Source organism: Callorhinus ursinus, unplaced genomic scaffold (genome assembly GCF_003265705.2).
Source record: "Callorhinus ursinus isolate GAN/ISIS: 27379988/994484 unplaced genomic scaffold, GSC_fseal_2.0 scaffold55, whole genome shotgun sequence".
NCBI classification, from domain to species: domain Eukaryota; kingdom Metazoa; phylum Chordata; class Mammalia; order Carnivora; family Otariidae; genus Callorhinus; species Callorhinus ursinus.
In genome coordinates this window covers 122778-137002 of record NW_027397117.1, presented here as the reverse complement: position 1 = coordinate 137002, position 14225 = coordinate 122778, and the positions used below count along the sequence as shown (strand labels likewise).

The 14225-nt window shown below is 50.2% G+C and overlaps 2 protein-coding genes and 1 long non-coding RNA gene across 7 annotated transcripts in view; 1 reads left to right on the top strand and 2 right to left on the bottom strand.

The window, feature by feature from the left end:
• The window catches only part of LOC112817455 (zinc finger protein with KRAB and SCAN domains 1), a 100838-nt gene extending 89074 nt beyond the window's left edge, over positions 1 to 11764 (bottom strand). For all 4 annotated transcript variants that reach the window (XM_073884293.1, XM_073884296.1, XM_073884295.1 and 1 more), the window contains exons 1-2: positions 11625 to 11764; positions 1131 to 1223 (exon numbers count right to left, since the gene is read on the bottom strand). The gene's annotated coding sequence lies outside the window, so the exon portion shown is untranslated. The remainder of the gene's footprint in view (positions 1 to 1130; positions 1224 to 11624) is intronic.
• On the bottom strand, positions 5200 to 13997 carry AZGP1 (alpha-2-glycoprotein 1, zinc-binding). The gene is made up of 4 exons (XM_025864511.2): positions 13854 to 13997; positions 11625 to 11885; positions 9375 to 9650; positions 5200 to 8756 (listed from the first exon to the last, which is right to left on the bottom strand). Exons 1-4 carry the CDS (start codon positions 13927 to 13929, stop codon positions 8434 to 8436), a joined length of 936 nt encoding a protein of 311 aa, XP_025720296.1. The 5' UTR covers positions 13930 to 13997; the 3' UTR covers positions 5200 to 8433.
• LOC141371088 (uncharacterized) lies at positions 8456 to 13208 on the top strand. 2 transcript variants are annotated; one of them, XR_012375724.1, is made up of 5 exons: positions 8456 to 8583; positions 8882 to 9009; positions 11054 to 11126; positions 12264 to 12506; positions 12717 to 13208. It is a non-coding gene; the product is annotated as an uncharacterized lncRNA (long non-coding RNA). The 2 variants fall into 2 exon arrangements; XR_012375723.1 differs by having other exon boundaries at positions 12264 to 13208.
• Positions 13998 to 14225: the final 228 nt, after the last annotated feature.

Here is a 14225-nt window from a genome sequence, read left to right as displayed (position 1 = left end):
ATTTTATTTTAAAGAGTTATATATTTATTTGAGAGAGAGAGCACGCTCAAGCACATGCAAGCGGTGGGGAGGGGCAGAGAGAGAAAAGGGGAGAGAATCCCAAGCAAACTCCCTGCTGAGTGCAGAGCCTGATGCTGGGCTTGATTCCAGGACCCCGAGATCATGACTTGAGCCGATCATGACTTGAGCCGATCATGACCCGGCGCGTGCTCTCTCCCAAATAAACAAATAAAATCTTTAAACAACAACAAAACCCAAGAGCATAAATAAGTTGCCTAGAGTGCTCACATAGGAACCGGAAGATCCAGGAGTGGCTCTGGAGCCGACTAACTCTCGGCTGGTGTGTCCTCTTAGCTGCACGAAGCGACTTCAGACAGATTTGCAGTAACCAAAGCCAAAAAGCCTTGTTTGGAAAGCTGAATGCCAGCTTTATTACTTTTTAGGCAAAGCTATTCCCAGGTAGAGAATGAAGATTGAGAACTTCCCTTTCTTTCAGTAGGAAGATCTACTCAGAAAAGTAAATTCAACCCAGAAATTTCCCTTAGTTAAAAATGGACATTAGGGACCAAGGAAGTAGCTGATTTAAAGGTTTTCTTCAAATCGGCGTATGTTCGTATGTATGTTAAAGTAGATCCCTCTGTCACATCCTTTGCCATGTGTTGGGACTGTTGTCTCAAAAGCCCGGCCTATTGATAAAACTATCTGGGTCCAACAGTCAGTTCTGGATGAATCCAAGCCCTGCTGTCTCTTAGCATGATGTCCTCAAGGTTCATCCGTGTTCGAGCATGTGTCAGAATTTCCTTTTTTTTTTTTAAGATTTTATTTATTTATTTGAGAGAGAGAGAGAGTGTGAGAGAACACGAGCAGTGGGAGCAGCAGACAGAGAGGGAGAAGCAGGCTCCCTGCCGAGCAGGGAGTCTGTCCTGGGGCTCGATCCCAGGACCGAGATCATGACTTGAGCTGATGGCAGATGCTTAACTGACTGAGGCACCCAGGCGCCCCTGAAATTTCCTACTTTTTAAGGTTGAATAATATTCCATTGAATGGCTACACCATATTCACTCTTCGATGGACACTCGGGTCGTTTGCACCTTTGTTGACCTTTAAAGAAGGAAATGACATGATCTCACCTGTGTCGTCAGAGCATCAAGGATGATGGGAAAGGCCAGCGACTGGGGAGGACTGCGCACTGCCCGAGGGAGGCACAGTCAGACAGGAGCAATCTGGGTGGACAGAAGGAACTGAGTGAGAGCATGTTTTGGTTTTAGTGACGTCTAGGCTGTCTGGGGTGAAAGGGAAGGGACAGGAACCAAAGGTCTTGAGTTTGGGTGGTTAGGAGGGTAAAGAGGCCCTTAACTGAGATGGAGGAATCGAGGAGGAGGGAGGGGGAGAGAGGAGGGGGAGGAGGGAAATTCTGGTTCTGGTTTCCTCTGGGGATGGGGTGGAGGGGGAAGATCGTGCTGGTATTTGAACTCGGGATTCTGAGGGGTCTTCAGGACATTCCGGTGGAAATGCTGGGGGACAGGTGTGAAAACGAAATGAGATGACCTGATAAAAGGGATCAGCAAAACCAGGGTTCCCGCCAGCCCTACATACACGTTCTTAAAGCGGCTGAGGGAACCTCTCCCAATCCGTTAGCATGGATACATAGTGCCCTCTCGTGGCAGTATGGTGCAACTGCAGTTGAGCCTACCACCTAGCGAGGAAATGTCTTACGGAATCCTGAAAGGGGCCCCTTTAGCCTGAGAAGGAAATCTGACACTGACTCGCCCAATGTGTTTTAAGATCCTCATGTGAGGATTGGGTGCTCAAAGGTCCAGGGAACCCGACTGCTGCCTCAGCAGGTGTTGTGAGCCTAGGAAGCACCTGTGGGACCGGATGGCTGAGAGAAAGCAAGGCAAAGTTAATGGGGCATAGTGAAGAGAGAACAGTGTGTATATTGAAATTAGTTTGGGGTCACCCTCATGCTCCCACATTTCCTTTTAACTATTAACGTACAGCTATTAATATTTAATTTTCAAGCCAGGCAGCTTTAGCTCCCTGGTGGTCTAGTGGTTAGGATTTGGCACTCTCAGCCAGGCAGCTTTAGTTTAACGAAATTGTCTGCCTGGGTGGTCCCTAAGCAACATTACTACCTGGGAAACATTTTGCTTTTGCTTTGAGCTTCTTTCTTCTTCTTTTTAAAAAACTTATTTATTTAAAGTAGGCTCCACACCCAGCATGGGGCTCGAACTCACAACCCTGAGATCAAGAGCTGCAGGCTCCACCGGCTGAGCCAGCCAGGTGCCCCTTGCTTTGGGCTTCTTATCTCCTTCTAATTGGCCCTGTCTCAGTTTAAGGAAAGGGCATTTCAGAAGGCCGAGGTTTTTTTCACTACTACACCCAGGAATGTCTCAAATGGCAGAACCTGCCTGGTGGCAGGCTGTTATCAGTTAGGACACAGGTTTGATGGTTGTGAATGAGACTCCAAATGTGAGTGGCTGAAACAAGACAGAGGATTGTTGTTCTCACATTTGTAAAGTCTGGATTTAGGCGGTTCAGGGCTAGGCTGGGGGCTCCACCGGCAGGGACCTGGTACTCTGGTTGCTTCCAGCTTTCTGCTCCGCTGTCCCCAGGGTGTGGTTCTCAATGTCGCAGTCCAAGATGGAGCTCCAGGGCACCACACCCAATCCCAAGGAGCAGGATGAGGAAGACCAAGGGGGAAGGAGGGCTCAGCCCTTCCCTGTAAGGGCCTCAGCTGGGAGTTGCACAGAAAACATTTCTGTTGTCTTGAGGAACAAATGAATTAATGAGTTTTGAACAGTACCTGGCTTAAGAAGACCTTTCTCTCAGTAACGATAACCATGATAGAATACTTAATATAGCTAATTATTTTTTTTAAAAAATTTATTTATTTGAGAGAGAGCGTGCGAGTGAGTGGGGGGTAGGCAGAAGGAGAGGGAGAAAGAGAATCCCAAGCAGGCTCCACCTCGAGCCCAAAGTAGGGCTTGATCTCATGACCCTGAGATCATGACCTGAGCTGAAATCAAGAGCTAGATGCTTGGGGCGCCTGGGTGGCTAATAATTTTTGAATGTTTATTATGTACCTACCACTAAAGAGTGTTACCTGTGTTGGCTCACTTAACCCTCATCACATTCTGGGGTATGCACTACTATTATTTTACAGACAAGAAAACTGAGGTAGAGAGATCACAGTTATAAACCGCAGAGCTTCCAGTCAAAACCATTCAATCTTATTCCAGAGACTGCTTACTTAGCCAGTAACCCATACTAACTCCCATGTGCACTGTTTTGTATATATATATATATATTTTTGGAGGGGGGTTTAGTATTATATTAAGAATTTATTCCCATATCGAAGACAAATTGTTCTCAGGCCACTGCAACCTGGCCTGTGTTTGGTTCTCTAGACCCCTTACATAGCTTGGGTAGAGAGGAAGTCTGAGTAGGAGATAGGATACGCCTGACGGCTTGAGCCAGGAGGCCTGGGAGAGCCCTTCATTGGGTTCCTAAAGAGAAGGGACAAATACCAGATTCAAGGCCAAAGGTGCGGAACTCCATTGCAAACAATAACCTGTATAAATCAGGGCGCCCTGTTCAACCCTGAGGAAAACATCCAGTCATTCCTGGGTATTCTATTTTTATTCCTTTTAAAGCGATTGTGATTGGGTTTCCTTTTTTCTTTAATATTTCCGAACTACTTGTTGTTGGTATATAGGCAATCTACTGATCTTGTATATTTGCTTGTCACCCACATTTCTGAATTCTGACTTATTTCAGGGAATTGGCCATTGATTTTCTTGAGTTTTCTAGGTAGGAAGGCAGAGCATCTGCTAATAAGTGTCAATTCAATTCATGATTGTTAGTATTTGAACTTCTCATTTCCTCTTGTCTTAAGGAATTAACTTAGAAGTGCCAGAAAAATATTGAATAACTGTGGAAATAGAGATTCTGGTTTTATTCCTGACCTTAATGGGAATGTGCTAATGTTTCATTAAAGTGAGGTAACTGTTTTTTTTTTAACATTATATCATATTCTTTTCAAGTGTAACAGAAACTGTTGGCTGCTTACCCCCGAAGGAGGGAGATTATAATATAATACTAAACCCCCTCCAAAAAATATGTGTGCTAAAAAATGCGCTCTGATTTTGACAAGAATTGACAGAAAACTCTTCTCACGAAAGGGACCCAGCCTGTGGCATGTACTCGGAAACTGGCTTTGGGCAGTGAGATGTAAAGGGAAGTCGGAAGGGGTGGGTGGGTGTGTCTTCCTAGGAAGGTTTCCCTCCATGAACAAAGGCAGGAACTGTGGTGGGGTGAGTAGCGGGGGTGGGGTGGGGGTGGGTGGGGAGACGTTTTGGTCATTATCTCAGGGCCATGCTTCCGGGCTTTGCTGAAATTGTTGAGGACGCCTTCCTGACACCTGCTGCAATTATTTTTGTGACCAGTAGGGGGAGACAAAACACCCATAGAGACGCTGGCCCGGAGCTGAGAAAAATCCCTCATTTGTTGTAATGAACCATCGGCAGTCAAGTATGCTATTCCTTGCAGCTGAGGGGCATTCCTAAATGCCACATTGGTTAAGGAAGTCTCCTTCTGTCACTAGTTTACTGTTTTGCCTGAAGTAGGCGCTGGGATTTGAAGTTCAAAGCCGAACGCAAGCCCTTGAACCATAGCAGGAGAGAGCGAGGAGTATCGGCTTAGGACTGAGAAGGGAGCAAATAAATTCTGGGGCAGCCACGGGCCGGAGGAGCCGGTCCAAGGGGGCTTCACGGAAGCGTTTCAGTTGGATCTTTTCCTCTCTCTGCCAGCTTTTAGTTTAGAATGATCGATAACAGTTTTTCACCTCCCAGGTAGAAAGCATTTCTGCTTCCCGGAGCTCTGCTGTGGTCGGGGACATAAATCCAGCCACCTTGGCTTCCTGGGTTCCAGGGGTGCGTGTGCATTTCCTGGCACTCTGGCGGGAGGAGACCCCGCCCAGGTGAGCACGACCAGCCTGCACCCTTGCCTTCCGACCACGAGGGGGCGCGTGGGCCACGCTGAAGCTGCGTCTGGAGGGAGGGGTGGTCTGGAGGGACAAGCTCATCCGAGGGTGTGCAGGCAGGCCAGGTAAGGGGGAGGATGCGAGCGTGGGGCGTAGTTGGGACCTTAGCTTGCAGCTCGGGCCAGTGGGGGAGAAGACAGAGGTCTGAGCGGTAAGAGCGAGGAAGGACGCAGAAAGGAATAGCACGTATTGCTTTGGAGGCTGGTTCTGGGGCGTCACGGGGAGCTACATTGGGAACCAGAGCAGGGACTGGGAGTACTGGAAATACTATTCTACTATTCCAGGTGGGTCATCTTGAAAATGTTTCCTCCGATAAGAAGCAAGAAGCTTGCAGGTGCTCCAGCAGTAGGGATTAGGTGGGTGACAGCCATCAAAGGGGCTGAGGCTGGAGGCTATGTGTGACATAGCCTGTGGAGGAGGGTGCTGTCAGAAGTGACTCAGATCCAAGGCTTGGGATCCGAATTTGAGTCACCACTCTCCCCCACAGTTCATATCTAACCCATCAGCAAATTCAAGGCTCATCGGTCCATCCGCAAGTCCTGTAGGCTTGATGTCCAGAATATATCCTGAACTCCGGCTGCTTGCTCCCTTCACAGCTGCTAGGATTCCAGTCCAGAGTCCTTCCCAGGGACTTGTTTCTGGTCTCCCTGTTTCCACCCTTGTGTCACCATTGTCCCTTCCTCACACAGCAGCCAAAGGGATGTTTTATTTTTTATTTATTTTTTCCAAAGGGATGTTTTAAAAACCTAAAGCAGGGGCGCCTGGGTGGCTCAGTCAGTTAAGTCTCTGACCTCAGCTCAGGTCATGATCTCGGGGTCCTGGGATTGAGCCCCGCAGCACTGGGCTCCCTGCTCAGAGGGGAGCCTGCTTCTCCCCCTCCCTCTGCCCCTGCTCTCGCTCTCTCTCAAATAAATAAATAAGATCTTAAAAAAAAAAATAAAACCTAAAGCAAATCCTACTGCCATCTTGGTTAGAACCTACCAGGTGTTGCCGTTTGCAGTAGAAATTCCTTCCCAAGGCAAACGATGCCTTGCACAATCTGACTGCTACCTGCCTTTTCAACATCCTCTCTTATGACCCTCCTCGTGTTCATGACACTCCAGCCCACTGGTCATTATTCTGCCTTTCAAATACCACAATTGTTCCTGCCCTGGGGACTTGGCATTTGCTATCCCCTCTGCCCCAAATGCTCTTCCCCCGGATATTCCCATCGTTGATTCCTTTCCTTTCACTTGGAAAGGAACAAAAAGGAGAATGGTCTGGGATGATGCTGAGATAGAGTGGACATTGGCTTCACTCAACGTCTTTCTGGAAATCTTCCCTGATATTTCTGAGACATCTCAGCATGGACGAGTATAAGTTGGAATTACTGATCATGGCAGTGGTCACGGGAGGAGGTAAGTTGTGGGCTGAACCTTGACAGAGGGTATTGGTTCAGTAAGCAGAACTGGGGTAAACTCCATGCAGGAGGGGGCAGTACCCACTCGTTCTGCTTGGTCTTCAGTGTTTATTAGAGTACCAAGCAGAAAATACTCAGTATATAACTCTTGAGTGAACACACCAATAGACGAGCAGAGGAAATAGAAAACTCTAAATCTGTTTGTCAAGTTCTAGTGACAAGCCAGGTTGGAAAAGCAGCATTCAACCAAACTGGAGAGGACCTTAACAGCAACTACCGTTAAGTCCCATACCCGTTGGCATATCCTGCCTAAATCCGAGCCCTCCATCCCTGCAGTCTAGCTGGTGAACTATCCCCAGAGGAATCTTCGAGAGAGACAAGATAGTACTAAGTGACCGAGGAATTGCCAAGGAGACAGATTGTGGCAACGAGGTCCTCCTGGGGTGGGGCATTCTCAGAGTGCACTTGAACTTGGTCCTGCCTGAAGGGGAATCTGCTGGTTCTCTGTTGGGCGGGCAGGAGGTGCTCGTGGAAGGACCCACGGTGTGGGTCCCTGGTGCGCCCGGTGACGCCCACAGCCCAGCCCCACCCTCAGTCATGTCCCTTGTCAGGCCCCTGTGGCCCTCCCCTCAGCCATCTCACGCCCAACTGGTCAGGAACAATCTTTCATCTCTTCTTGGCCAGCTGTTTTGGCCTTCACTTCCTCCTCTGAAATCTGAATCTCTCCAGGAAGTCTCTCTGGATGTCTGAGTGGCTCTGTGTCCCTCTCCCCTTCCCCCGCAGCTGGCCAGGACTGGGGTCTCCTGAGGTTCCCTCCCCCTGCCCACCCCCAACCCAACTCCCCTGCCGTGGTGGGGCGGGGTCTCACATTCCAGTCTGCCTTAGCCTGGCCTGTTCCTGTGGACTTTGGGTTTCCTTATTGATCTGAAATCCTTCTCCTGTCATGTGGTTTTCTTTATTTGTTCACGGCCATATTTTTCCATCTTGACTATTTGGATTGTCTCTGCAGCCTCTACTGTTCAAACAGGACTTTTTTTTGTTTTTGTTTTTGGTTCTAGAGGAGAGGAATGTGGATTTCACATTGACTGAGGAAGCTATTTCTCAGCTTTGATTTCCAAACTGGGTCAAAGTATCAAAAATAACAAGCAGAACCTTCAAATTTAGGCTTTCAAGAAAGACTAAGGGTCAGCTCAGCATACTGAATGCGGGGGATGATTTCCTTAAGGAGCCCAGCTTGGAGGCCGGGGCTGGGAAGGGAAGGAAGTGTGCTTCTCGCAGATGGGCTTCATAGACAGGTCAGGGGTGAAGAGGTCTGTTCTGTCTTTTGGGGTTTTTAAACCTGTGGATGGTGGTGGGTGACTGGGTTAAAAAAAAACAAACAAACTCAGGTGAATTTGGAGGGAGTCCAAGAACATCTGATTCCTGTTTTCCTGGGAGTGCGTCCTGGAGGGAGGAAGCCTCTCAGATGAGCTAGGGTCTGTGGAGGCTCCAAGACCAGAAGGTGGAGGGTGGCAGCTCACTGGGAGGAGGCAGGTCTGGGCAACTGAGGCACAGAAGAGGAGTGGGTTGTATTAAACAGGTTCTATGACCTCACAACAGACGGGACATCCACAGTGGGCTCCTGAACAAGGTGCAGGGGACCAGACGGTCCACGCCACGCTACAGTGGACCCCCCAGGGCAGGATGCCCCGTAAACGTTGCTTTAAGTCGGTACCAAGAATTTCAGATGAATCGAAGGCTTGGAAGCACAGGATGAAGGGTAACATCTACTCCCATTTTTATATCTGTTTAAAAAAATGCTTTTCTACATTGTGTGCTAGGCAAGGTGATTACTGTTGATTTGATTCACAGATTAGATTAATGGGGTTTTGCAAGACAATTGAGCCGTGAGTCAGCTCTGTGGCCGGCATTCTAGGCTTCTGTGTCCCTGAATCCACCACCTGACCCCTGGCCTCTAGAGCTCCTCTCTCCTGTCCCGCAGCGGGGTTGGCTACTGCGCCCGGGTGCCCTCCGAGCCTTCAGCCCTCGCTCCCGCCCACAGCACAGGGAGGGGCTGGGCCAGGCTGCTGTGCTTCACGCGGCAGGAGTAGGAGCTGGAGGCTCTGTCCTGCAGGGAAACTGACATCACCACCCAGGACTGGTAAGTGCTGTTTCCGCTGGGAACAACGTCTCCCCCCGACTCAGCCTCCTGTGTATCGTCCCCCTGAATCCAGTGCAGCTCAATTTCTCGTGGGTAGAAGCCATCGGCTCGGCACTTGAGTGTCTGCGTTTCTCCTGGGGTCCGGTGGCTGGTGATGGACACGGAGGGGGGATCTGCGAAGGGACAGAGGGTGGACATTGAGGGTCTGCTCTCGATGGCTCCCGCTCACGTCCCTTCCCTCCCGCTCTCTGGGTGTCAGTGATGAGCAGAACTCCAAGCTCTGTGTCTGCCTCCCCAGGGAAACTTTGCGAAGATCAGGCAAGGCTGAGGGTTCCCAGGAGCCTCCCCGTTGGATCGTGGAATGACCGCAACAGCCCTCGGGCTCCCGTCCCTCCACCGTGCATTGACATCTGATGGCAAGAAATTGTGACTACCCCCCATACATTTTTCTGTTTTTTCCCAAACTTCTGAGTGAGCTTTGGGGCTCCCTCCTCCCCCAGTCTCAGCTCCGTGCCTTAATTATGCCGTGGCTCTATCCATCAGACCCATGACTGCTCTGTCCCACAGGACCCTCGTTCTCATTGTTTCCCAAACCAAAGTCTCGGCTTGTGACAACCAAGCTCTGACAGGCAGGCATTTTCCACACCTCCCTTCATTCACTGCCCAGGTGGGAGGCGTCATCCTAGAGACACCACCTGGGCCTGAGATGCTCCCCGGGCTCCCAGCCTGAGATCACCTTGGTCTTTCTCAGCTCAGCGCGGGGGGAGCAGGACCTAGGAAGCGGGGGGTACCTTGTCGGTCCAGGTAGGTCTTGCCGTATTGTAGGTACTTCCGCAGCATTGCCGGGCACTCCTCCTCCAGATAGGCCTTGGCCCGCAGCACGTAGACCTTTTCCGCCTCCCACTTCTGCTTGGTGTTCAGAGCTGCTGGGTCCTGGGGAACCCAGGCTGGGATTTCTTTGTTGAACTCGATGAAGTTCCTTCCATCGTAGGCGTACCTCCAGAATGCTCCACTGCTTTTGTTATTCCAGAGCTCACAGCCAAGCACTCCCTGAAAGGTGTGAGCCCCTGCACCCTCCCCGGGCCCCCGGGGAAGTCAGTCAGCCTGGCATCGACTCTGTTTTAATAACTTTGACTCCTACACAGTTTGCAGAAACAACAGGAAGCGAGGTTTTGGAAATCTAAGCATGTGGTCCCTTTATATTGGCAAATGGGTTATGAGCCACACATACAGCAGAAGAGGGAAAGGTGCTTTGGTTTGGTGTTTTAGGCCCGTCTGAGCGGCGATGCATCCTTCCCAGCTGGGGAGGGTCAGGGAGTCCAGACCATGCACCGTGCTCCCAGCTTCCTGCCCCCCACCCTCCGGCATCATCTCATCTAGTGAACTTCGAATACACTGGGAGTTCTTAGGAACCTGACAGAACCACACTGAAGCGCCATCTCCAAGTTAAATAGAAATTATTCGGAGTTTTATACACAGATTACCGAATCTCTCCTTTTTCTTGCTGTTCTAAGTGGAGCTGATGTTACCACTTGAGTAAACATGATGTGATCACGGCTCCCCTCTTTTCTGGGCTCTAAGATCTTCATTACGAATCTCTGAAGCCCCCTCTCAGCCCAGTGAGCAACAAGTCTTGGAAACTGGCCTCCTCTGGGAGGGGGACACAACTGGTGTGGACCCGATACTGATTAGTGCTGTGGGCCCAGGCTCTGATCTCAACCCCCCCTGGGCTCAAACGGCAGATCTCTCTCCACCCTGACCTGGCTTCAACTTGAGCGTTTACCCTCCCTGTGCTTGGGTCTTCTCAGCTTGGAAACAGCAACGGCCACAGTGCTGCTTTAGGGGGTTGCTGTGAGCGTTACCAGTGTTGATATCTGTGCCTGGCACATAGTAGGTGCTCAGGAAATGTTATTCTCACACCCTCCATTCCTCTCTTTACCCTCTTTACTCATAATTACTTGGTTCAGCATTTTTATTACAGCCAATCACATGTCTGCTGGTGTCCTTCCCGGGCACCCTCTCCTACTTCTGATGCACAGTGCGGGCCATTTTCCTTACCAGGGCTTCCCGTTCCTTATCCTGCAGATGTCTGTGTACCTCTGGCCTCCTATAGGAAGCTTCCAGATTCTACGTAGCTTCTTAGGCATTTTTGTGCTCAGAAACCCATCTTTCGACACTCACCCTATGATGATTTAGCATCAACAGTTCACCAGCCTGTGACTGGCTGACTTGGGAGACAGGGTTGGGGGTGGAGGGGTGTGTGGGGGGGTCCCGGCTCCTCATCTTCCTCCTAACACAAGTCGAGATGAGCCCTCCCGAGTCTGCTCCTCATGGACAGGAGGGGCTTCAGGATTCCATGTAACTCTAACAGTGTGTGGCTTTGAATTCGGTCCCTACTGAGCTCCCAGTATGGGCCATGGTTTGTGTGAGGCATTTTCTCTCAATCATTCAACATATTTCATTCGAGCAGGTTATCAGTGGCTGTCCCAGGTGATGGGATGATCGGGACCGACGATGTTCTAGCTTTCATGGAATTTGCACAGGTAAGTTTTGTGGAATCTTTTGGAGGTTCCAATTTCACAGATTCAGACCAGACAATTAAGAACGTGTTCATTGTCCAACAGCTAGTGACTGGCCGGGCCACCATGTGAACCCAGGTCTGACGGACCCCAGGGTTAGCACACCCTTCCCAACATCCCCGGGCAGGGGAGCCTGATGCCTTCTAAAGTAGGATCAGCCTCAGACAGGTTGGGCTGTGCAGCTGAGAGGTGACGCATGCCTGGATGAGAGCTGACTCTGACATCACTTCCTGTCAGAGCTGAGGCCTAGGAGTGAGGACGGGACGGGATGGGGCAGGGGGAGAGCGGATGCGCTGTGGGGTGGGGGTGGGGGGTGCAGAGTGTCTGCGTATTTCTACCCTGCTCTCCGTTCCTCCTTCGGGACGGGGATTACGTCCATCCTGCTGACCCCTTTCCACTCACCCCTGCAGGGCTGCCTCTTGAGCTAAGACCCTCCACTCCAGCAGCCCACAGTCCCCTGACCTTCTGTACCCTTGTAATAGTCCACGATGTCCTTCAGGGTCACCATGAAGATGTCCTCCCTGGCCTTTTGAAGTTCACTCTTGTTCTCCCAATCCTCTATTCCTTCCATCTGGCTCCAGGGGTACCAGGGTATGGCTTTCCTATCTTCACTGTCATAGTGAAAGAAATCCTGGTCATTGAGGTAGGCTGTGGCCTGGAAGCTGGGGAAGCCGTCCCTGGGCTTGGACAGCCCGGTGTAGAAGAAGCTCAGAGAGTAAGGCCCTGAAAAAGAGAAGACTTTGAGGTGTGGGGTCCATGCAAGGGATGCCCAACGTGGGGCAGCAAAGGGCCAGGAAGGGGGCTGTGGCCACTGGGCCTTGTCCTCCCCAGCCCTCAGCCTCACCACTCTGGAGGCTCACTCAAGTGCAAAGGGCCCTACCTCTATCCTGCGTATGGTACTTCAGACACCATTCTGTGTCTTCACTTCATTGTTTCTTCTTGACACATAAGAAGGTAATATTTCTCAGCCTCCTTGTACGTATTTTGGGATCATGCAGCTGAGTTCTGGGGATGTGAGTGGGAGTGATGTCTTTCTTCTGGTCTGAGGCCCTATGAACTGGTTTGTTCTGTCTTTCTTTTATTTATGTGATGACTGTGGAGACCTCAGGATGAAACCAGGAGTCCCAAGATGCAAATAGCCCAGATTCCTGAGTCATCCCAGGGAAGACAGGAACGTTGCCTTATCTGTATTCACTTTACACAAGCAAGAAATAAACACTTGTTGGGTTAAGCCACTAAAAACTTTGTTACTGGAGCACAACTTAATCTAAGACATAGAATTTGAATGTGTAGGAAGAATTTACCAGAAAACTCAGGAGATGACCTAGAATGAATTGGCACAGGGTAAGGCCAGGATCTGGATCTCAGAATTCCCAGGGTTGCACCTTGCATTTTGGGGTAAGGCAGGGGCTTGGAGAGGAGGGACATTTCCGGTAATTAATTCATGATATGACTCACATCGGGGTTAATAATACTGGAGGTCCTATGGATGATTCCTAGTTCAAGTACTGAAATTATCCTTGCTAATTAGTTTCTCAATGTGATTAACTTTAGACCTCGTGTAAAGCAGATTACCCTTCACAGTGGGTGGGCCTCATCCAATCAGTTGAAGGCCACAAGAAAGAAGCCCAGTCTCCCAAAGAAGAAGGAATTCTGCCTCCACACTGCCTTTGGACTCAAGATGGCAACACTGACTCTTCTCCGGGTCTCTGGCCTGCAGATTCCAATTGTGCCATCCAGTTCCTTAAAATCAATCTTTTTTTTTTTTTTTAAAGATTTTATTTATTTATTTGAGAGAGAGAGAGAACGAGAGATAGAAAGCACGAGAGGGAAGAGGGTCAGAGGGAGAAGCAGACTCCCTGCTGAGCAGGAAGCCCGATGTGGGACTCGATCCCGGGACTCCAGGATCATGACCTGAGCCGAAGGCAGTCGCTGCTTAACCAACTGAGCCACCCAGGCGCCCTCAATCTCTTTTTCTGTATTTACATCCTGTTTGTTCTGTTTCTCTGGAGAACCCTGACTAATACAGATTTGGGTGTAGGATGTGATTAACATTTTAAAATAAAACATGCATCCTCGTAGTTTTTAAATGCAACGAATTTCAGACATGCACAGTTTAGCTTACATTTCTTCCTGTAACTGGTGGCCAGGAAGCAGCCTCATTTTCCTGCCCTAGTGTGGACTCTGGTGCTTCCCAGATTCCAGCTGGTTTCTTTCCCCCTAACTTGCCCTCGGGGCTAATGGTTGCACTGTGGTCTGACTGTGGGGGGAGGGGACCATTTTCCTTCTACAACCGTCCAGTTAACCTACCTTCACATCGGCCCCTTAGGGTTGTTACCTCTTTCTCCGAGAACCAGACAGATTCACCCAGCCACTGGAAGAAAGCAAGGGACAGAAAGTTCTACCTGTGTGGCTCCTGCTTTGTCCTGGCTGTGTGACCCCTGCCAGGTCACTTCACCTCTCTGGTCTCAGTTTTGCTCATTTGTAAACTAAGGGTTTTAGCTTCTGATTGTTAAGGCCCTCGTTGAGCATGAGTCCAGAGGCTCCCTCAAGGCTTCTTGACGTTTGTGAGCTGAGTTAGGTGACAGCCTTGGACACTCACTCCCAGAGTATACCTGGGAATCCCAGCTGCATTAGAGGCCCTTCTCCAGCCCATCTGTCCCCCACAGCCACCCTGGCTTCCGCACTCACCAGCTTGGGTCTCCTGAGGGACTGCAGGACCCAGAAAGAGTAGCAAGGATAGCAGGACAGACACCACTGTGCCCATTTTGCCTGACCGGAAGATTCTGGACTGCCCTGGTTCGTGGAGCTCAGAGCAGACTACTTGGAAATAAAGCCAGGTGTAGTTCTGGGAATGGTTGGGCTGTGAGCCCAGCCTGGGAAAGGTGACTCCACAGCCACTGAGCACGCAGGACAGGCTCCTCCCCTGACAGTGACAGAGAAGGATGCACAAGCCACCCCGGGCAGGGGTTGCACTCAGCCAGCTCACAGATGGTGTGCAGACTGAGAGCCAAGACGGGCTGGGACTGTAATATACCCCTGGTGACAGAACACCAGGGCACA